This window comes from Mus musculus, chromosome 18, assembly GCF_000001635.26.
Source record: "Mus musculus strain C57BL/6J chromosome 18, GRCm38.p6 C57BL/6J".
Classification (NCBI taxonomy): Eukaryota; Metazoa; Chordata; class Mammalia; order Rodentia; family Muridae; genus Mus; species Mus musculus.
The window spans coordinates 15,471,631-15,496,279 of record NC_000084.6 but is presented as its reverse complement, the minus strand read 5'-3'; the positions used below and the strand labels follow the sequence as shown (position 1 = coordinate 15,496,279).

General features: G+C 41.1%; 1 protein-coding gene across 3 annotated transcripts in view; it reads left to right on the top strand.

Moving 5' to 3' along the window:
- The window catches only part of Chst9 (carbohydrate (N-acetylgalactosamine 4-0) sulfotransferase 9), a 308,385-nt gene that overhangs the window by 263,878 nt on the left and 19,858 nt on the right, over positions 1 to 24,649 (top strand). For 2 of the 3 annotated variants that reach the window (NM_199055.3, NM_001364992.1), the window contains one exon: positions 953 to 990. In NM_199055.3, coding sequence (NP_951010.1) covers positions 953 to 990 — 38 coding nt within the window. Of the gene's footprint in view, positions 1 to 870; positions 991 to 24,649 lie in introns of those variants that run through there. The other variant, XM_017317992.2, reaches the window with a different exon arrangement.

Below are 24,649 nucleotides of genomic sequence, written 5' to 3'. Positions count from 1 at the left end.
TCTAATCTGACCTCAAGTCAGTAATGCTCCTGTCTTATCCTCCCAAATCCTGGGATTACAATCATAGTGGCATACAATATTGTTTTACCTCTGTATTATCTGGCTCTGAGATTACTTCAGTTAAGGTTTTTTTTGTTAAAGGCATGCTCATGCTTAATAAAGTTTTCAGCATAAAACTATTTGCAAACAATAATTTTGGTGCTACTAACTTTCTTCTTTCTTTTCCTTCCTGGAAATTAATTTGGTTGTTGATTCATTTTTGCTGAAGATTTTAACTCCTGTGTGAGATACACACGACACTGGCCATGCTGGGGTGTCCTCACAACTTTTCAGTTTGTTGTTCTTGGATTCTTATTCTTCATGTTGATCTGCTGCCTTCTGTCCATTACTCTAAACTTTCTCTATCCTACCAAGGTATTGTCTGAGATATTGGCTTGTATTTCAGTCTACAGCAACACTGTAACAATGAAAAAGGTCTTGGTCATTTTCCTGACAAAGAGATGTTTTGGAAATAGTGATTCACAGCTCATGCCTGTAACCCCCACAGTGGGGAGGCTAAGGTAGGAGGACCCTGAGTTGTAGACCAGCTCCAGCCTCCTGAGCTCAGTGCTTGGCTTCCCAGGGGCTGTCTTGGTCTGGAACCATTGACAGACTCCAGCCTTTCTCCTCTTCTTTGCTGCTCTGGCACAATTGAGTACAACTGACTATCCATCATCCTTAGCGGATGTCCACTGCACTTGAGTCATCCTTGCCTACCATGCTTTTCGGGCTCTGACATTATGCTCTCCCTCTTGCTGCAGCTGTACCTGACCCTATGGTGATTCAGAGCCTTGTCCACAGAGCCATGGCAGCTTGAGGTGATTTGGTTGAGGACCAAGCAGGACCACAAGTCCTATACTTTGTCTTGATGAGTGTGACTTCACATAACATTTCTTTCTGCTTTCTTTTTCAGTGACTACGGGAAAAATCCAGAAACAGATCACGAATCAGGTACTTCCTCGCCTTCTCATAAACTAATTCAGATTCATGTTCAATGCAAATCCTTAAGTATTAGTAAATGTTTCAAAAAGGCTTTGCTCATCATTAGCTATGAGCAATAGATACAATCTTGGTTCTGAAAACCAATACCTCACTCGTCTGTGAACGGCTGTGTGCTTTCTCATCTGTCTCAACCTCATCCTTCCCTCTACCTCATCCTACCAAAAATGAAGGATACACTCTGCCACTCCAAACCCGGAAGTGTTCCCATGACTATATTGTGCTCTCTGGAACAAATACTCGCACAACTCAGGAAACTCTCCTCTGTCCTCTCAAGTGTTAATTCAACCAGCTAAACTGAAGAGCAACCTGGGTGCACTAGAGTGGGAAGGCACCTGAGGGTCATCTACCTTTCTTAACTTGGCTGATGGCTTCCTATCTGTTTCACACTCTCCATGCCCAGTCTGTGACATGTAACCACCCATGGGATAAAGCAGGAGAGGCCATCACCAAGAGCTGTACTGCCCAGCCCACTGACCCCTTCTACAGGCCAGTTGGACTGCAGGGCCTCCACATGCTACTCACTTAAGAGACTCCAAAAAGACTGACATTGGCCTGTGGCAAAACACTGCTCAGATCTCACTCACAGATACAAATCTCTGTGGCTCTTTTCTTTCTTTTTCCCTGGTATAAATTATAACTCACAGTTGCCAAGGAGAAAGGTGGTAAGTCTGCATTTATACTTGGCAAGGCATATTTTTCTTTTTTTGTTGTTCTGCTTTTTTATTGTTAATGTTTCTGTTTATTGTCTTTTTTAGTTAGCATGCAAATAATGGGTTTCAGGAGACTTTGGATGTAGCTCTGTTGGTAGAGTGCTTGTCAAATGAGCATGATGCCCTGCATTCTCTCTCCATCAGCACATAAATTGGATGTGGTAGGATGTGCCTGTGCTAGAGCTCTAAGAGATGGAGACTTGTGGATGAGACTCAAAGCTCAGGCTACCCTTGGGTACTGATGGAGTTGGAGACCAATCAGGGACACTGGGGTCACTGTAGCCTCCTCATGCATGTGTATTATACTTTGTCTTTACCCCTCCCATTACATTACCCTACCTTCTCTCCCATCCTTCTCCTATGGTCTCCCAAATAGTTTTCTCTCTGCTTTCATACAGGGTCTGCATTTGGCTAGAACATTCCCAGAAAAATAATCAAGGAAATCGAAGTCACTTTTCATAAAAGTGCCTACATATCTATATTTCTGTGACAATATTCTCCTATATCTAAGTCACTAATTACTTCAAGAATCAATTCCACCTTTAGTTCCTGTTGTTAATTCACTCAAATATAAAGACATGGCTTTTGTCTAGTCCGTGCCAGATACCCCTTAATTTATTAAACACAGGGAACCTGAGTTCAATAGGCAGAAGCAAGCATCTATCAGGAATATTTTTTGCTTTTCTTTACATGTTAGCTGGCCAGTCCCCAAGGCTGGATGCTTTGAGTTCCAATCTGGTGCTAACAGCCTGGAGCATTCCTGGAGAGCCACTTATCTTCAGCCCACATTGCCAAGCCAAAGAAACTGAGTCCCTGTGTCAGAAAAAAAAAATGTCAGCAGAAGCAGCCATGGGCTGAATGAACTTGCCAGAAAGGTCCTTCTATCTGGGCTGCTGCAGCTGGGAGGGGCCACCAGACCTCAGAGTAGGTTTTCCTGCTTCAGTTAGTGTAACTGAAAACATACTTCATGTGTGACCAGGGATACCTCTAATCCCTGGTCACACATGTATGATCCCTCACTAGTATGAGCAGAAGTTGGCCAGGCAAGTGGTTCTAGATTTTTTTCCCAGTTGACAATCAATATCAACCATCAGAAACATCAACTATAATAGTTATGGCTCTAGCAATGCCATCCTTAAAATAGGGAAAGCACGGGTGGTGAGGATTCTACTCTCTCTCTCTCTCTCTCTCTCTCTCTGTGTGTGTGTGTGTGTGTGTGTACTAAAATTTGTAAAAGAAAGAGGGAAGGAAGGAGGGAAGGAGAGAAGGGGAGGGAGGGAAGGAGGGAGGGAGAGAGAGAGAGGAGAGAGAGAGAGAGAGAGAGAGAGAGAGAGAGAGAGAGAGATTACATCTGGGGACAGGGATCTCAAGTGACCAAGGGCATGAATGTAATTTACCTTTTTGTGCATTATGGCCAATAGGTTTCCCATTCTCTTCCCTCACCCACTCCCTTCTGAACACACAAGTAAAGGTTGTGTTACCGGAGAAGAGCAGCATGCTCTGTATTTGAGAATATAATTGTTGCGTAACAACAGAGTCAGCTGGCCTCTGGCAGGGTTCATTTACCTCTCAGATCTGTCTCTTAACATTCTTTTGACATACTTGAGTGGTTTTATAAAGCAGAGCCATAGTCAAGACCTGCAAATTTTATTGTTATTATGTTTCTGCACAAGAATGTTTTTCTCATGAAGAGGCCTGCTTTCCTCATTGATATAATGGATAAAAATAGTTTTAAAAAACAGTCTAGTGAATTTGGTTCTTTTTGTTGTGAAGCCTCTGCCATGCGTATGTATTTTGCTGCCTTTTAAAACTACTCCTCATCTTCTCTTTCCTTCTCCCTCCCATCTGTCTTTGTCTTCCTAGTATATATCTGCTTTCGTGTGTGTGTGTGTGTGTGTGTGTGTGCGTGTGTGTGTGTGTCTACATAAAATCTAGGAACCACAAGTAAAAAGAAAGCATGGTATTGCCTTTCGACAATGGCCTTAATTTGTTTAATATGCTTATCTCCAGCTGCATTGAGGCAGGTCCTTACAGGGAAATTTTTGTTTCCTCTATGTTATTCCTTTGTTCATTTGGCTAAACTAATAGAATGTGTGGACACCAAAACAGAATGCCAAATATTTACTCATGATCTTAAACATGGATCTGATGCCAGTCTCAATAAGCAACTGAATGCCTTTGAACTTTCACATAAGAGAGTAATGCTTTAATGTGTTTCTTACACGGTCCTTCTCAGAACAGTGAATCACATTGTGCAATCTTTGTCCAACAACTTACATTTCTAATACCCCAGTGGAATTTCTATTCATCGTTGTTCCAATAAGGGACATGATTCCCATCCTCAGGACCACAATTCAAAGCGTCATCTGACAACTTTAATTTAACCAATTTCTGAAAGGAAAGCTAAGACACCCCCTTTGGGTTTTTTGTTTTATAATTATTTTTTTTCTCTTTTTCTCTGCTTTGTTTCAGTTTTCTGAAATAAAATCTTATTGTACAATCCAAACTGGCCTGGAACTCCCTAATGTGGCCCAGGCTGCCTTCAAATTCATGATAATCCTCTGTCCCCCTCTTCATGAAACCACTCTGCTATCAAAGGAATTTGGCACTTGGGAAGCATTTGTTTTCATTGGTTGGGAGGGATGTATCTCGGTGTGTTGTCAGGAGCCTGTGAGAGGCAGCTCTCTCCTACAGTGTGCGTTCCAGGGATCCAAGTGAGGTAGCAAGCTTGGTAGCAAGTACCATTCCACAAGCCCTAAAAGAATCAGTTTTGAAAACTCACTTTGAATAGTCAACCAGAATTCTTTATCAGACAGCAATCCAAAATGGAAAAACACTTGAGCATTAATCTTGCCCCTAAATCCTTCCTGCTGGACACTATAAATTGCATAATTAAACTGAAATTGAAAACCAAGCCTTTTCTCTTGTCCCTTCTTTTCCCTCCAGTGGGTAGACAGAGTTGTGAACCAACCAGAGAAATCAAGGCTGGAGGAGGAGCGGTGCTCGGGCCCCACTGGCCAGGATCCAGTGTGTGTTTTTTGCCTCCAGCTCCTTTAGCACATCTGAACTCTGAGGACAAACAATCATTTGAGTCCTCTGGAGGGAACCCAGAATTCTTTCCCATGTAACTCACTGGGGAAATCAGGTGCTTTTGAAAAGTAACTCGTTAATGTAGCTTGTTTACAGAAAAGGACAAAAGTGAACAGCGAAGGACTTGGCAGCTCCTATCCCAAAATGTCATGAATGCATGACCCATTTTTTCAGCTGTGTCTTTGGCAACTCACTGCCAGAGTAATCGCCTATCTGGAAAATGTTACGCGTTCAGATGAAGCTTCCTATGGGTCTGCTGAATAATTTTCATCATGGTAGATTAAAGCAAATACCTTAAAATAGTTCCAAAAATATTTTCAAAACCAAATAATTGTCATCATGAGGAGAGAGAGGGGAAAAACAGAACCCCAAAGCCTTTTCCTTTTGCTGCTGGAAACAGCCTTGTTATAGAGTCAACAAATCCAACCTCAGGTAAATGAACACCGGCTGCTTAAGTTCTTTATAATGCAGGGCATCAAAGCCCTTAGTACATTAGGACCTCAGGGCTTTCCAGTGAGGTGGGAGGGAAGGGGACTGCAAGTGGGAATCCATGCTTTATGAAGAGGTATTTCTGTTGTGGAAAACAGCCCTGATTCAGGAGCTAGCATCAAGACAGGTTTGCCCTCACTGATAACCCAGGCTCTTCATGAGTCTTCTAGCATTGCCATAACATATTAGTGCGAATGGAGGCTTTAAAACAAGATAAAGTTATAGCTTTCCAGGTCTGAATGCTATACATTCAAAATCAGTTCAAAATCAAGTGTCACCAAGGGTACCTTTCTTCTAAAACTCATGGACAGGGTTCTTCACTATACATGTACCAGCCACCTTGGGCAATCGCTGGCTCATTGCAATACCACTTCAATTCTTGCCTGTTTTTCTCCTTCTGACTCCACCTCCCTCCTATTGCAAGGATGCCAGCTATACTGGCTTAACTGATATTGCTGAACTCACCTTGATTACATTTGTAAATAGCCTGAATCTAAATAGGATCATATTGACAGGGACTAGACATTGGAACTTCAATGTATCTGTCCAGAAGACACAAGTCAACCTGTAGTAAACTGAAAATATTGGTTATCTCAGCCTACTTCTCTCTACCCCCACCACTGCTGTTGGGAGTGATTATTGACTCTGCTCATGTATCAGATTCATCCTGGATATTGTTAACAGAAATCTAGAAACCACACTACCACCAAACTCTGGACCGGTGATTCTAGTGTTGAACACAGATTAGAGGACAAACTTAGGACAGCCATTTGCTTCACTAGGCTTCACCATGTGTTTGACAATGCTCTAAGCATCACAAGTCAAAAGTGTGCTCTCTTACTCCTTTGGAAAAGACAAGCCAAACCTTTCTAGGTCATTTCTAACCTATCTCTTTTTCCAGTGTCGTCTTCTTCTCTCTACCTCTTTTTCCTTCTGTATGTCCTCTTCCTCCACTTCTTTCTTCCCCTTCTCTTCCTCATCTTCCCACCTTCTTTTCTCATATCTGTTTTAAAGTTTGAAAACCGTGAGGAGGCCGAACTTAGGAAATTAGTCTGAACAGGTGAGAGGGTGCGCCAGAGAACCTGACAGCTTCTGGAACAGGCGGAAGCACAGAGGCGCTGAGGCAGCACCCTTTGTGGGCCGGGGACAGCCGGCCACCTTCCGAACCGGAGGACAGGTGCCCGCCCGGCTGGGGAGGCGGCCTAAGCCACAGCAGCAGCGGTCGCCATATTGGTCCGAGACCCGCCGAACTTAGGAAATTAGTCTGAACAGGTGAGAGGGTGCGCCAGAGAACCTGACAGCTTCTGGAACAGGCAGAAGCACAGAGGCGTTGAGGCAGCACCCTGTGTGGGCCGGGGACAGCCGGCCACCTTCCGGACCGGAGGACAGGTGCCCACCCGGCTGGGGAGGCGGCCTAAGCCACAGCAGCAGCGGTCGCCATCTTGGTCCCGGGACTCCAAGGAACTTAGGAATTTAGTCTGTTTAGGTGAGAGTCTGTACCACCTGGGAACTGCCAAAGCAACACAGTGTCTGAGAAAGGTCCTGTTTTGGGCCTTCTTCTTCGGCCAGGAGGAGATCCAAATACAAGACATCTGCGCGCCTACCCTGTAAGAGAGCTTGCCAGCAGAGAGTGCTCTGAGCACTGAAACTCAGAGGAGAGAATCTGTCTCCCAGGTCTGCTGATAGACGGTAACAGAATCACCAGAAGAACAATCTCTAAACAGAGTCAACTATAACTACTAACTCCAGAGATTACCAGATGGCGAAAGGTAAACGGAGGAATCTTACTAACAGGAACCAAGACCACTCACCATCACCAGAACCCAGCACACCCACCTCGCCCAGTCCAGGGAACCCCAACACACCTGAGAACCTAGACCTAGATTTAAAAGCATATCTCATGATGATGGTAGAGGACATCAAGAAGGACTTTAATAAATCACTTAAAGAAATACAGGAGAACACTGCTAAAGAGTTACAAGTCCTTAAAGAAAAACAGGAAAACACAATCAAACAGGTAGAAGTCCTTACAGAAAAAGAGGAAAAAACATACAAACAGGTGATGGAAATGAACAAAACCATACTAGACCTAAAAAGGGAAGTAGACACAATAAAGAAAACTCAAAGCGAGGCAACACTAGAGATAGAAACCCTAGGAAAGAAATCTGGAACCATAGATTTGAGCATCAGCAACAGAATACAAGAGTTGGAAGAGAGAATCTCAGGTGCAGAAGATTCCATAGAGAACATCGGCACAACAATCAAAGAAAATGGAAAATGCAAAAAGATCCTAAATCAAAATATCCAGGAAATCCAGGACACAATAAGAAGACCAAACGTACGGATAATAGGAGTGGATGAGAATGAAGATTTTCAACTCAAAGGTCCAGCAAACATCTTCAACAAAATTATTGAAGAAAACTTCCCAAATCTAAAGAATGAGATGCATATGAACATACAAGAAGCCTACAGAACTCCAAATAGACTGGACCAGAAAAGAAATTCCTCCCGACACATAATAATCAGAACATCAAATGCACTAAATAAAGATAGAATACTAAAAGCAGTAAGGGAAAAAGGTCAAGTAACATATAAAGGCAAGCCTATCAGAATTACACCAGATTTTTCACCAGAGACTATGAAAGCCAGAAGAGCCTGGACAGATGTTATACAGACACTAAGAGAACACAAACTGCAGCCCAGGCTACTATACCCAGCCAAACTCTCAATTATCATAGAGGGAGAAACCAAAGTATTCCACGACAAAACCAAATTCACACATTATCTCTCCATGAATCCAGCCCTTCAAAGGATAATAACAGAAAAAAACCAATACAAGAACGGGAACAATGCCCTAGAAAAAACAAGAAGGTAATCCCTCAACAAACCTAAAAGAAGACAGCCACAAGAACAGAATGCCACCTTTAACAACTAAAATAACAGGAAGCAACAATTACTTTTCCTTAATATCTCTTAACATCAATGGTCTCAACTCGCCAATAAAAAGACATAGACTAACAAACTGGCTACACAAACAAGACCCAACATTTTGCTGCTTACAGGAAACTCATCTCAGAGAAAAAGATAGACACTACCTCAGAATGAAAGGCTGGAAAACAATTTTCCAAGCAAATGGTATGAAGAAACAAGCAGGAGTAGCCATCCTAATATCTGATAAGATTGACTTCCAACCCAAAGTCATCAAAAAAGACAAGGAGGGACACTTCATTCTCATCAAAGGTAAAATCCTCCAAGAGGAACTCTCAATTCTGAATATCTATGCTCCAAATACAAGAGCAGCCACATTCACTAAAGAAACTTTAGTAAAGCTCAAAGCACACATTGCGCCTCACACAATAATAGTGGGAGACTTCAACACACCACTTTCACCAATGGACAGATCATGGAAACAGAAACTAACTAACCAGGGACACACTGAAACTAACAGAAGTGATGAAACAAATGGATCTGACAGATATCTACAGAACATTTTATCCTAAAACAAAAGGATATACCTTCTTCTCAGCACCTCATGGTACCTTCTCCAAAATTGACCACATAATAGGTCACAAATCAGGCCTCAACAGATTCAAAAATATTGAAATTGTCCCATGTATCCTATCAGATCACCATGCACTAAGGCTGATCTTCAATAACAAAATAAATAACAGAAAGCCAACATTCACATGGAAACTGAACAACACTCTTCTCAATGATACCTTGGTCAAGGAAGGAATAAAGAAAGAAATTAAAGACTTTTTAGAGTTTAATGAAAATGAAGCCACAACGTACCCAAACCTTTGGGACACAATGAAAGCATTTCTAAGAGGGAAACTCATAGCTATGAGTGCCTTCAAGAAAAAACGGGAGAGAGCACATACTAGCAGCTTGACAACACATCTAAAAGCTCTAGAAAAAAAGGAAGCAAATTCACCCAAGAGGAGTAGACGGCAGGAAATAATCAAACTCAGGGGTGAAATCAACCAACTGGAAACAAGAAGAACTATTCAAAGAATTAACCAAACGAGGAGTTGGTTCTTTGAGAAAATCAACAAGATAGATAAACCCTTAGCTAGACTCACTAAAGGGCACAGGGACAAAATCCTAATTAACAAAATCAGAAATGAAAAGGGAGACATAACAACAGATCCTGAAGAAATCCAAAACACTATCAGATCCTTCTACAAAAGGCTATACTCAACAAAACTGGAAAACCTGGACGAAATGGACAAATTTCTGGACAGATACCAGGTACCAAAGTTGAATCAGGATCAAGTTGACCTTCTAAACAGTCCCATATCCCCTAAAGAAATAGAAGCAGTTATTAATAGTCTCCCAGCCAAAAAAAGCCCAGGACCAGACGGGTTTAGTGCAGAGTTCTATCAGACCTTCAAAGAAGATCTAACTCCAGTTCTGCACAAACTTTTTCACAAGATAGAAGTAGAAGGTATTCTACCCAACTCATTTTATGAAGCCACTATTACTCTGATACCTAAACCACAGAAAGATCCAACAAAGATAGAGAACTTCAGACCAATTTCTCTTATGAACATCGATGCAAAAATTCTTAATAAAATTCTCGCTAACCGAATCCAAGAACACATTAAAGCAATCATCCATCCTGACCAAGTAGGTTTTATTCCAGGGATGCAGGGATGGTTTAATATACGAAAATCCATCAATGTAATCCATTATATAAACAAACTCAAAGACAAAAACCACATGATCATCTCGTTAGATGCAGAAAAAGCATTTGACAAGATCCAACACCCATTCATGATAAAAGTTCTGGAAAGATCAGGAATTCAAGGCCAATACCTAAACATGATAAAAGCAATCTACAGCAAACCAGTAGCCAACATCAAAGTAAATGGAGAGAAGCTGGAAGCAATCCCACTAAAGTCAGGGACTAGACAAGGCTGCCCACTTTCTCCCTACCTTTTCAACATAGTACTTGAAGTATTAGCCAGAGCAATTCGACAACAAAAGGAGATCAAGGGGATACAAATTGGAAAAGAGGAAGTCAAAATATCACTTTTTGCAGATGATATGATAGTATATATAAGTGACCCTAAAAATTCCAACAGAGAACTCCTAAACCTGATAAACAGCTTCGGTGAAGTAGCTGGATATAAAATTAACTCAAACAAGTCAATGGCCTTTCTCTACACAAAGAATAAACAGGCTGAGAAAGAAATTAGGGAAACAACACCCTTCTCAATAGCCACAAATAATATAAAATATCTCGGCGTGACTCTAACGAAGGAAGTGAAAGATCTGTATGATAAAAACTTCAAGTCCCTGAAGAAAGAAATTAAAGAAGATCTCAGAAGATGGAAAGATCTCCCATGCTCATGGATTGGCAGGACCAACATTGTAAAAATGGCTATCTTGCCAAAAGCAATCTACAGATTCAATGCAATCCCCATTAAAATTCCAACTCAATTCTTCAACGAACTAGAAGGAGCAATTTGCAAATTCATCTGGAATAACAAAAAACCGAGGATAGCAAAAACTCTTCTCAAGGATAAAAGAACCTCTGGTGGAATCACCATGCCTGACCTAAAGCTTTACTACAGAGCAATTGTGATAAAAACTGCATGGTACTGGTATAGAGACAGACAAGTGGACCAATGGAATAGAATTGAAGACCCAGAAATGAACCCACACACCTATGGTCACTTGATCTTCGACAAGGGAGCCAAAACCATCCAGTGGAAGAAAGACAGCATTTTCAACAATTGGTGCTGGCACAACTGGTTGTTATCATGTAGAAGAATGCGAATCGATCCATACTTATCTCCTTGTACTAAGGTCAAATCTAAGTGGATCAAGGAACTTCACATAAAACCAGAGACACTGAAACTTATAGAGGAGAAAGTGGGGAAAAGCCTTGAAGATATGGGCACAGGGGAAAAATTCCTGAACAGAACAGCAATGGCTTGTGCTGTAAGATCGAGAATTGACAAATGGGACCTAATGAAACTCCAAAGTTTCTGCAAGGCAAAAGACACTGTCTATAAGACAAAAAGACCACCAACAGACTGGGAAAGGATCTTTACCTATCCTAAATCAGATAGGGGACTAATATCCAACATATATAAAGAACTCAAGAAGGTGGACCTCAGAAAATCAAATAACCCCCTTAAAAAATGGGGCTCAGAACTGAACAAAGAATTCTCACCTGAGGAATACCGAATGGCAGAGAAGCACCTGAAAAAATGTTCAACATCCTTAATCATCAGGGAAATGCAAATCAAAACAACCCTGAGATTCCACCTCACACCAGTCAGAATGGCTAAGATCAAAAATTCAGGTGACAGCAGATGCTGGCGAGGATGTGGAGAAAGAGGAACACTCCTCCATTGTTGGTGGGATTGCAGGCTTGTACAACCACTCTGGAAATCAGTCTGGCGGTTCCTCAGAAAATTGGACATAGTACTACCGGAGGATCCAGCAATACCTCTCCTGGGCATATATCCAGAAGAAGCCCCAACTGGTAAGAAGGACACATGCTCCACTATGTTCATAGCAGCCTTATTTATAATAGCCAGAAACTGGAAAGAACCCAGATGCCCCTCAACAGAGGAATGGATACAGAAAATGTGGTACATCTACACAATGGAGTACTACTCAGCTATTAAAAAGAATGAATTTATGAAATTCCTAGCCAAATGGATGGACCTGGAGAGCATCATCCTGAGTGAGGTAACACAATCACAAAGGAACTCACACAATATGTACTCACTGATAAGTGGATACTAGCCCAAAACCTAGGATACCCACGATATAAGATACAATTTCCTAAACACATGAAACTCAAGAAAAATGAAGACTGAAGTGTGGACACTATGCCCCTCCTTAGAAGTGGGAACAAAACACCCATGGAAGGAGTTACAGAAACAAAGTATGGAGCTGAGATGAAAGGATAGACCATGTAGAGACTGCCATATCCAGGGATCCACCCCATAATCAGCTTCCAAATGCTGACACCATTGCATACACTAGCAAGATTTTACTGAAAGGACCCAGATGTAGCTGTCTCTTGTGAGACTATGCCGGGGCCTAGCAAACACAGAAGTGGATGCTCACAGTCAGCTAATGGATGGATCACAGGGCTCCCAATGGAGGAGCTAGAGAAAGTACCCAAGGAGCTAAAGGGATCTTCAACCCTATAGGTGGAACAACATTATGAACTAACCAGTACCCCTGAGCTCTTGACTCTAGCTGCATATGTATCAAAAGATGGCCTAGTCGGCCATCACTGGAAAGAGAGGCCCATTGGACACGCAGACTTTGTGTGCCCCGGTACAGGGGAACGCCAGGGCCAAAGGGGGGGAGTGGGTGGGTAGGGGAGTGGGGGTGGGTGGGTAAGGGGGTCTTTTGGTATAGCATTGGAAATGTAAATGAGCTAAATACCTAATAAAAAATGGAAAAAAAAAAAAAAAAAAAAAAGAAAACCGTGAGGAGTCTGTGGCAGGAGGATCACCATGACTTCAAGGGTGACCTAGGCTACAAAGTCAGACCTTATTTCAGTTCCACCAAATAAAACAAGTTTGATAACGAAAAAGAACATCCACTGCATGAGCAAAATACAGACACTAAATTGAGCCTCTAGTCAGCTGATGACAGGCTAGACAAGAGAACAGGAGTCACAGCTTGTGCCCCAGAGAACCAGAGAAAGTGGAATGTTTTAGCTTCTCCATACCTGCTCCATGTCCCCCAAGTACAGAAGCCATAGAGGCACATTTAACTCCTCAGTGCTTTCCTAGTGAGTGGGGTAAAGTGGTGAATCCTATTTGAAGTGGTACTTAGAACTTCTGGAGATATGGAGTCAGGAAAGGTCTGAGGGAGAAGCTACCCTCCAGGTACCCTGAAGGCCTTCTCAGGGACTTTTCCCATCCTGACTGGGACAGGTATAGTGACCATTTAGGCCTCTTCAGTCAGCAGTCAGCTTCTGCTCTACCTTCACCCTAAAAGTCCATGTCACCATGTGGATGTCCAGTGGCCAAGAAGTCTTCAAGGATAGAGGAGCCCTGAGTCTCCCAGTTCCAGATTGTGTCTTGTAAGTATTCAGAAAAACAATGTGTGTAGCTCATTCACACCCTTGCTTTAGATATCATAAAGGTTAGAGAAACTCTATTAAGACGAGACTGCAAGCAGTTCGCGTGATTGTGCTACAAAGTAAAGACTGAAAAATCTTCCCTCTCTAGTCTACAAAATTAGATCCTAGCTTGGAATATAAACTCCAAACCCAAATTCTCTTGTCCTCCTTTTGAAAAGATACTCCCACCCCCTAGATGAATTTTCTATTCTACTTCTGTATGTACTAATTAGTGACACTTGTAAAAACCATTCCATCACTACCTTAACCCTTACCTCTTTGTGTATATATGACTAAACTGACTTTAAGCTCCAACTAATTTCTTCCTTTCTGTAATCCCATTTGTCATCTCCTTTGTTGCAGATCTTTTTCACTCTGTACCTTGATGATTTCCATCCCAGTATGATCTTTGTGAATGAGTAGTATCTCTCCAAAAGGAAGAACTCAGGCCTAGATCATTTATGTCCATTCTCAGACCTTGCTCCTCTTAAGAACCAAGTCAATTGCTAATTCTTCCACTGACTGAACTAGAAGCCTAGCAGCCACTGTGGCTGCTGCCTTTACAGTTTCCTTACTGCACTAGGCTATGTTCACACTTGTGGGTCCTGTGAGGGAGAACCCAGGTGTTGTCCTGAGCCCTTCCCAGGTGAGAAATCTAAAACAGAAAACAGAGGGACAGGCCAACGCTGCACGTGCTCTCTCTAAATAGTGATCTCATAGGTAGGGTTGGACACCAAGGGCTAGGAGGACCCATGATTTTTATTTTGCTTGTACTTCTATATTCCATGTAGCCTGCAGGATGTTCAAAAGTAAGCTTGCTTGGGTTGGAAACTACCTGATTTCTTTCTTTTTCTTTTTTTCTTTCTTTTTTTTTTTTTTTAGATCTTTTCATTATTTACACTTCAAATGTAAATACACTTCAAACCCTTTCCTGGTTTCCCCTCTGAAAGCCCCCTATCTCCTCTCCCCTCCTCCCTCCCCCTCCCCCCTCCCCTGCCCCTTTCAGCCTTTCTCTGCTCATCAACCTACCCACTCCTACTTCTGGATTTCTTGCCTTAACCTGAGCCTGCCCATGCTGGTGGGGTGGTGTGTACTCCTGCCTTTCCAGGGCTGCATGAACTTTAGAGCTTGCAAGTTTAAAGTGGGTTCACTAACTTACAACATCCTTACCGAAATGGCCATGCACTTAAAGAGATTGTTTTGACTTAAAAATATCGTCTTTGTCCTAATGAAACTGGCAGGGAGGTCATCTTAAGCTCTTTTTTTAAGATTACAAATCTGTGAAAACAAGACTGAATTGGATCAAAAGATGGTGGCACTTGCTGTGGTTGAAAAGAGGGATTAAGAAATGACAGTCTTTATTAAAGGTCAGCCAAACTACAGAGCTAGAACATGCTTAAGTATAAATATCAAGGCTGCTTTCTGAAGTAGAGCCAAGAAAATTAAATTATTATGTAAGGACTTCTGGAAATAGTGTGGAGACAAGAAAGGTAGATGAGAAAATGGTTCTGATGTATTGTTTTTAATTAAAGGTTTATTTTTATTGTTGTGTACATATTTGTAAGTGTGTGTAACCATGACACAAGTATGGGCACATCCCCTGGAGCTGCAGTTATTGGTGACTCTAAGCAGTTATTGGTGACTCTAAGCTACCCAACGTGTATGCTGGGAACTAAACCCACATCTCGAAGAGCACCAAATATTTAAAATGACTAAGCCATTTCTTTAGCTGTCTGTGATGTTCGAAAAGATACTAAGAGCAAAATATATGTTTGGAATAAACATGAAGGAAGTCATTAGCAGTCAAATGTCCAGGTAAGCAGGCAGTGTTTATGAATACCCACAACCTGAGATTATGGCAGTCACTAGAGCTCAGGCTTGCATTCATCTGTCAGAGCAATCCTATGACGATCAGTATGCTAAGACTCATACAGACAGAAACTTAGGCCTGAAATTGGGCTTAAGTGACAGGCATGTCCAACATTTTGATGCCAGAATATAACATTGTCATCTACAAAGTTCACATTCCATAACTACCCAGCCAAGTAAGTAAAAATTAAAACAAAAATCTCATAATGTTTTAAGTAAGTGTGTGACTTTGTGCTGCGCTGTACTCATAACTATCCCTGATTGAATGTGACGTACAGCCAAAGAGTGGACATGCTTGGTCTCAATTGTCTTGGTCTTGTCATAATTAGCATTAAATAAACAATAAGAAAGGTAGGTAGCATTATTGTTTATGAACATGTGGAGATGCAATGCTAGGTTTTATGCAGAATTACCTCATTTAAACTTTGTAGCAATAAACCAGTGAGATGAGGGTTCAAAGTTAATGCGATGAAGTAGTCTGACCAAGATCTCAGGCATGGTAAGTAGCAACACTAGACGGTGTCATGGCATTGAACTCTACATGTCAAGTCCTAGCTTGTTCTCTGTGGCTCTGCTCACTTTATCAGAAGAGAATAAACCAGAGTGACCCAGCTAATGCTCAGTCCAGGTGTGTTCTATTCTGGAACAGTCTCTTCTCCTTTACTCTACCTTGGTTTCTGTGGTTGTCTCTCTAGGTCAGTTTCAACACTCAGGACCACACTCACTAGCACCCCAATTTTAGCCCTAAGACTGAATCAGTCCTTGATACCAATTTGGACCACAGAGTTCATGATGCTTTTTTGGAAGAAGATTATATGCTTATTCCAGTAGTCCCTGTTGTGCATTAAATTACTTTTAAAATTAAGTTTTTTTAATCATATGAATCTGTTCAAAAAATATTTGTTACCTAAAAAGAGATTAAAAACTAGAAAGAAAGAAAAGAGGTAGGTGTTGGGATAATCTGTTGCCCGTGAGCAATTTTTCTCCACAGAGCTCACAAAGAGATACTGTGAATGTAGTCAACACCAAAATACCCATGGAAAGAGTTAGAGACACAGTGTGGAGCAGAGACTGAAGGAAAGGCCATCCAAAGACTGCCCCACCTGGGGATCCATCCCATATACAGTTACCAAACCCAGACACTATTGTGGATGTCAACAAGTGCTTGCTGACAGAAGCCTGTTAAAGCTGTCTCTTGAGAGCCTCTACCAGTGCCTGACAAATAGAGGTGGATGCTCTCAGCCAACCATTGGAGTAAGCACAGGGTCCCCAATGGAGGAACTAGAGTAAGGACCAAAGGAGCTGAAGGGGTTTGCAGCCCCATAAGAGGAACAATAATATGAACCAACCAGTACCCCCAAAGTTCCCAGGCACTAAAACACCAACCAACGAGTACGCATGGTTGGACCCACGTCTCCAGCTGCATATATAGCAGAGGATGGCCTTGTCAAGGTCATCAATGGGAGGAGAGACCCCTGGTCCTGTAAATGCTCTATAACCCAGTGTAGATGAATGCCAAGGCCAGGAAGTGGGAGTGGGTGGGAGTGAGCAAGGGTAATGGGAAGGGGATGGGGGCTTTCAGAGTGGAAACCAAGAAAGGGAATAACATTTGAAGTGTAAATAAAGAAATTGTCTAATTAAAAAAAAAAAGGAAGCAGAAAACTTTCACTCACACCCAACACAACACAGGGTCTTGTGCTTTTCAGTTTTCAGAAAAGCATCTGACTTTTTAAAGACCTCTCTGAAACATTCTTCACTGCTGATATTACAGTTTTATTATGTAGGTACTCATTTGAGAAGATAAGGGAATTGAAATTCAGTACTAAACGAGTTGCATCTATTAGAAAGAATAAAATTCTTTCCAGTGCGAATTAATCGCATCACTGGCAATACTCGCATTCACCGTGTGCTGGAATCCAGGCCACAGGTCCCATCAACCAGCTCCCCGCATTTCCTGCCTCTCACTTTTTGACTTTTTTATAATTATGTGCCTCTCTGTTTTCTACCATTTGTTCCTAAAGACATGAAGGGAAGCTGAAATGTTGTCTCTTGTTAAGTTTTACTAACAAAATGATCAGCAGTAACCTTGGAATGTCTGTATCAGTACATGTCAGCAAACCTCAGCACCTAAGGTTCACTCCGTCATGTAACCAAGGGAACTGAGGTTCCCCTCTTTGAATTCTTAGTCTTATTAATAAAAAGAAATTAAGAGCCAACTCAAAAGGAGACTTGAAGACAACTGTATTCAATTTTAAGAAAAACAATGAGGCAGGCAAGGTGGGACTACCTGGAGCTGCCTGGGGGTGGGGGGATGCAGAAGAGAATGAGAGGATGCCATAAGCTTTATATAGTCAGGGAGGTCAGCAAGCTGTGTGGTGAGGGTGGGGAGATAAGAAGAAGGACAAGGAAAAGCCATGCTTTTCTAAGTTATTCAGAGAAGCAGACAGGCTCAGCTGAGCAGAAAGGACAGCAGCTCTGCAGATGACCGAACTGGTGGCAAGTAGGTGGGAAGCTTAGGTGTATTGTTCCATCAAGAGGATAATTATCCCTCCTGTCTCACATTAGTCTCCTAGCCAGGGGATTGACAAGCCCATCTGAAAAAAACCCTTAAGAGAGGTGACAAATGCCCTGGAGAGTTAGAGAACTCTCCTTTCACTGGGGAGAGAAAGTGACCACAGTTGTCATTATATTATACACAAAGAAAACAAATTTCCTTTGAGTTTTTGTTTGCAAAGTAGCACTTATTAAAAAAACAAATGTCTGAAGAATTCAGAAAATATATACAAATAGTGAAAATTCAGAGTGCCAGGAAGTAGCCAATGAAAGCGATCTTGTCTTTATTAGCCTTAATGTGGAAAAAAAGTTATTAACCAGAGAGGTGTAATGTTATATTCTGTGGTCAATCATCAAACAAAACTGGGGAAAACAAGACACTCTAGTATTTCATCACTGCTCTGCCTGGCTCAGAGTCTATTAAAAGAGAATATTTTCATCATAGAATTACTGGATAATTCAATTAGGCCAATGTTCTGTGGATGTAGAATAATGCAATTTACTATGTTGAATGATTAGCCAATCAGATTTCTCCCATTTTCCAAAGCAATGGATTAGCCAAAATGTGACCATAAACAAAATAGATTTTATTAGGCATAATCTACTTTGTAAACAAATGAAATTAATTATTTGCCTGACCTAGAGCTTTGAAAATGAAAGACCAAAATTGAACACATGCTTCCAATTTTGATTCTGTTACTAAGATGACATTTAATGTAAAAGTTACAATTTAACTTCCCCTCAAGTATTCCATACTTGAGACTAAATGACTCCTCCAAATATGTTCATCAGCAGATGGGAGCCACTTATGGCCTCATAAACTTCCAAAGGAAGTGAAATTATCCAGCAAAATAGAAAGAGATTACAATAAAGCCTCATCTGGTTATCTCAGAGATGATTAATGCCTTGTGTATTGCTTTAATGATGCAATGAATATTGACAGATAATCACCGTTCTCCACACCAGGAAAACACTGGAGACAAATATCAGCAATATATGCTTTCCATCAATCAATAAGCAATTTCTGCACACACCCTGTGTTTAGAGTTGTGTTATGAAAGATGTGAGAGGAAGTGCCAACACCGAGTCTGTTCCAAGGAGCTAAAATTGTGACAAGTGCCACAGAATAACACAGCTCATGTCTTATTATGTAAGCAGTAGAGATAATGTAGGGGTTTAGGAAAATCAAAAATGGATCAAGTGGTCAGCAGTCAGTGGTCAGTGGTTGGTGGTCAATTGTCAAAAAAGAATCATGGGGGTAGGAAGCAAGGTGCCTTAAACACCAAGATTATCCAGCTCTGAGGGTGATTTATATTACACCTCTGTCATTAAACACACCTTCCTGGTCTGGAGAGATGCTGAGTGTGAGGAATGGAATTCAAATCCCCAGATCCAATGTGAGCCAGGAGGTACGGTAACCACCAGGAGTCCCAGCACTAGGTAGACTTTGACAAGGGATGATGCAGGGCTAGCTAGGTTAGCCAAGCCACAAGCTCTGAATTCAGTTGAGTAACTGACTCTAAGTCAGTAACTAAAGTGAAGAATAATGGAGGATGAAGATTGATACTTGAGGCTTCCAAATGCACATGTGCACACATATGTGTGCCCCAAACATGTGAACACACATATATGTGCAGCATATGCACACACACACATGAAAAGTCCACAGTCTTTGCCACAGTCTGGTATTCCAGCAGAGTGTGGTCCTGCCCTCCTCTTTCATTTTGCTGTGTTTTAGTGGGCTATCTCTGCCTTAAGCACGCAGGCCTGCTCATGCCCTCACCCCCTGTCCACACTCACTCAATACAAGGCTGGTGCATCTACTGCCTCCCATACCTGAAATGTCATGCTCACTTATCTCATGTTTCTTTTAAGCTTAACTGGATCCGAAAATAGCTTCTCCCTGGGCATCTATTCAGCGCAGACTCACCTCTCTTCCTTTGATGCACTTAAATTCATCACTCTGATTTAGTCCCTGCATCCACTTAGCACCACCTAAAGGTTCTTATTCATTTAATCTCTAATGTGCCTTTCCTATCTTCACCTACATAAACACCCGTGCCACAGAGAATAGGGGTCTTGTCAGATTTTTTCACCCCTCTAGTCTCATACCATGAAACAGTGCACACCTCAGGTGGTCAGTGAATACTTCTTGAATGAATGTACTAATTAACTAGTTCTTTCAGTTGTGACAATGGTCTAGATCGAGAAAGAGAGAGAAGTTGGCTAAGTAAAATATTGATAGTGGGATGAGGAGTTTGTGGAAAAGTGGATAGAGAATGGATTCTGAACACAGGCAGGAGTTAGTGGAGTGTGATATGAACCAGCTTCAAGATTGCTGTGGAAAACGACTATTATTATTTTTTTGTTAAATATTTCCTTCATTTACATTTCAAATACTATCCTGAAAGTGCCCTATACCCTTCCCCCACCCTGCTCCCCAACCCACCCACTCCCACTTCCTGCCCCTGGCATTCCCCTGTACTGGCACATATAATCTTTGAAAGACCAAGGGCCTCTCCTACCATTGATGGCCTACTAGGCCATCCTCTGCTACATATTCAACTACAGACACAAGCTCTGGGGGGTACTGGTTACTTCATATTGTTGTTCCTCCTATAGGATTGCAGACCCCTTTAGCTCCTTGGGTACGTTCTCTAGCTCCTTCATTGGGGGCCATGTTTTCCATCCAATAAATGACTGTGAGCATCCACTTCTGTATTTCCCAGGCACTGGCATCGCCTCACACGGGACAGCTATATCAGGGTCCTGTCAGCAAAAACTTGCTGACATATGCAATAGTGTTTGGTGGTTATTTATGGGATGGATGCCGAGTGGGGCAGTCTCTGGATGGTCCATCCTTCCATCTCTGCTCCAAACTTTGTCTCTATAATTCCTTCCATGGGTATTTTGTTCCCATTCTAAGAAGGATCGAAGTATCCACACTTTGGTCTTCCTTCTTCAATTTCCATGTGTTTTGCCAATTTTATCTTGGGTATTCTAAGTTACTGGGCTAATATCCACTTATCAGTGAGTACATACCATGTGTGTTCTTTTGTGATTGGGTTACCTCACTCAGGATGATATCCTCCAGATACATCCATTTGCCTAAGAATTTCATAAATTCATTGTTTTTAATAGCTGAGTAGTACTCCATTGTGTAAATGTACCACATTTTCTGTATCCATTCCTCTGTTGAGGGACATCTGGGTTCTTTCCAGCTTCTGGCTATTATAAATAAGGCTGCTATGAACATAGTGGAGCATGTGTCCTTATTACAAGCTGGAGCATCTTCTGGGTATATGCCCAGGAGAGGTATTCCTGGATATTCCTGTAGTACTGTGTCCAATTTTCTAAAGAACCACCCAACTGGTTTCCAGAGTGGTTGTGTCAGCTTGCAATCCCACCAGCAATGGAAGAGTGTTCCTCTTTCTCCACATTCTCTCCAGCATCTGCTGTCACCTGAATTTTTGTACTTAGCCATTCTGACTGGTGTGAGGTGGAATCTCGGGGTTGTGTTGATTTCCATTTCCCTAATGATTAAGGATGTTGAATATTGTTTCAGGTGCTTCTGAGCCATTCGGTATTCCTCAGTTGAGAATTATTTGTTTAGCTCTGTACCCCATTTTTAATAGGGCTATTTGATATTCTGGAATCCAACATCTTTAGTTCTTTATATATATTGGATATTAGTCCCCTATCTGATTTAGGATTGGTAAAGATCCTTTCCCAATCAGTTGGTGGCCTTTTTGTCTTATTGACAGTGTCTTTTGCCTTACAGAAGCTTTGCAGTTTTATGAGCTCCCATTTGTCAATTCTCGATCTTACAGCACAAGCCACTGCTGTTATGTTCAGGAATTTTCCCCTGTGCCCATATTTTCAAAGCTTTTCCCAACTTTCTCCTCTATAAGTTTCAGTGTCTCTGGTTTTATGTGGAGTTATTTGATCCACTTAGACTTGAGCTTTGTACGAGGAGATAAGAATGGATCAATTCACATTCTTCTACATGATGACTGAAAATTGTGCCAGCACTATTTGTTGAATATGCTGTCTTTTTTTCCACTGGAAGGTTTTAGCTCCTTTGTCAAAGATCAAGTGACCATAGGTGTGTGGGTTCATTTCTGGGTCTTCAATTCTATTCCATTGATCTACCTGTCTGTCACTGTACCAGTACCATGCAGTTTTTATCACAATTGCACTGTAGTACAGCTTGAGGTCAGGCATGGTGATTCCACCAGAGGTTTTTTTATTTTTGAAAATAGCTTTGCTATCCTAGGATTTTTGTTATTCCAGTTGAATTTGCAAATTGCCCTTTCTAACTCAGTGAAGAATTGAGTTTGAATTTTGATGAGGATTTCATTGAATCTGTAGATTGCTTTTGGTAAGATAGCCATTTTGACTATATTAATCCTGCCAATCCATAAGCATGGGAGATCTTTCCACCTTCTGAGATCTTCTTTAATTTCTTTCTTCAGACACTTGGAGATCTTATCATACAGATCTTTCACTTCTTTAGTTAGAGTCACTCCGAGATATTTTATATTATTTGTGACTATTGTGAAGGGTGTTGTTTTCATACTTTCTTTCTCGGCCTGTTTATCCTTTGTGTAGAGAAAGGCCACTAACTTGTCTGAGTTAATTTTATATCCAGTTACTGGGCTGTAGCTGTTTATCAGGTTTAGGGGTTCTCTAGTGAAATTTTTAGGGTGACTTATATATACTATCATATTATCTGCAAATAGTGATATTTTGACCTCTTCCTTTCCAATTTGTACCACCTTGATCTCCTTTTGTTGTCGAATTGCTCTGGCTAGGACTTCTCTACCTATATTAAGTAGATAGAGAGAAAGTGGGCAGCCTTGTCTAGTCCCTGAATTTAGTGGGATTGCTTCAAGTTTCTCTCCATTTAGTTTGATGTTGGCTACTTGTTTGCTGTAGATTGCTTTTATTATATTTAGGTATGGTCCTTGAATTCCTGATCTTTCAAGACTTTTATCATGAGTTAGTGTTGGGTTTTTCTCAAATGCTTTCTCAGCATCTAACAAGATGATCATGAGGTTTTTGTCTTTGAGTTTGTTTATATTGTGGATTACGTTGATGGATTTCCGTATATTAAGCCATCCCTGCGTCCCTGGGATGAAGCCTACTTGATCATGATGGATGATCGTTTTGATGTGTTCTTGGATTCGGTTTCCAAGATTTTATTGAGTATTTTTGCATTGATAGTCATAAGGTAAATTGGTCTGAAGTTCTCTTTTTTTATTGGGTCTTCATGTGTTTTAGGTATCAGAGTAATTGTGGCTTCATAGAATGGATTGGGTAGAGTACCTTCAGTTTATATTCTGTGAAATATTTTGAGAAGAATTGGAATTAGGTCTTCTTTGAAGTTCTGATAGAACTCTGCACTAAACCCATCTGGTCCAGGTTTTTTGTTTTTTTTTTTTTTGTTGTTGTTGTTGTTGTTGTTGTTGTTGTTGTTGTTGGGAGACTATAAATGACTGCTTCTATTTCTTTAGTGTATGTGGGCCAGTTTAGATCATTAATCTGATCCTGATTTAACTTTGGTACCTGGTATCTGTCTAGAAAATTGTCCATTTCATCCAGGTTTTCCAATTTTGTTGAGTATGGGCTTTTTGTAATAGGATCTGATGATGCTTTGGATTTCCTCAGGTTCTGTTATTATGTCTCCCTTTTCATTTCTGATTTTGTTAATTAGGATACTGATCCTGTGCCCTCTAGTTAGTCTGGCTAAGAGTTTTTAATCTATCTTATTGATTTTCTCAAAAGACCAGCTCCTCGTTTGCTTGATTCTTTTTGTTTCTACTTGGTTGATTTCAGCCCTGAGTTTGATTAATTCCTGCTGTCTACTACTCTTGGGGGAATTTGCTTCCTTTTGTTCTAGAGCTTTTAGGTGTGCTGTCAAGCTGCTAGTGTGTGCTCTCTCTAGTTTCTTTTTGGCAGCACTCAGCTATGAGTTTTCCTCTTAGGACTACTTTTATTGTGTCCCATAAGTTTGGGTATGTTGTGGCTTCATTTTCATTAAACTCTAAAATGTCTTTCATTTCTTTATTTCTTTATTGATCAAGTTATCATTGAGTAGAGTGTTGTTCAGCTTCCACTTCAACGTTGGCTTTCTATTATTTATGTTGTTATTGAAGATCAGCCTTAGTCCATGGTGATCTGATAGGATGCATGGGATAATTTCAATAGTTTTGTATCTATTGAGGCCTGTTTTGTGACCTATTATATGGCCAATTTTGAAGAAGGTGTCATCAGGTGCTGAGAAGAAGGTATATCCTTTTGTTTTAGGATAAAATGTTCTGGAGATATCTGTTAAATCCATTTGTTTCAAAACTTCTGTTAGTTTCACTGTGTCTCTGTTTAGTTTCTGTTTCCAGGATCTGTCCAATGATGAGAGTGGGGTATTAAAGTCTCCCACTATTATTGTGTGAGGTGCAATGTATGCTTTGAGCTTTACTAAAGTCTCTTTAATGAATGTGGATGCCCTTGCATTTAGAGTATTGATATTCAGAATTGAGAGTTCATCTTGGAAGATTTAACTTTGATCAGTATGAAGTACCTGTCCTTGTCTTTTTTTGATAACTTTGGGTTGGAAGTCAATTTTATTCGATATTAGAATGGCTATTCCAGCTTGTTTCTTCAGACCGTTTGCTGAAAAAAATTGTTTTCCAGCCTTTTACTCTGAGGTAATGTCTGCCTTTGTCCCTGAGGTGGGTTTCCTGTAAGCAGCAAAATGTTGGGTCCTGTTTATGTAGCCAGTCTGTTAGTCTGT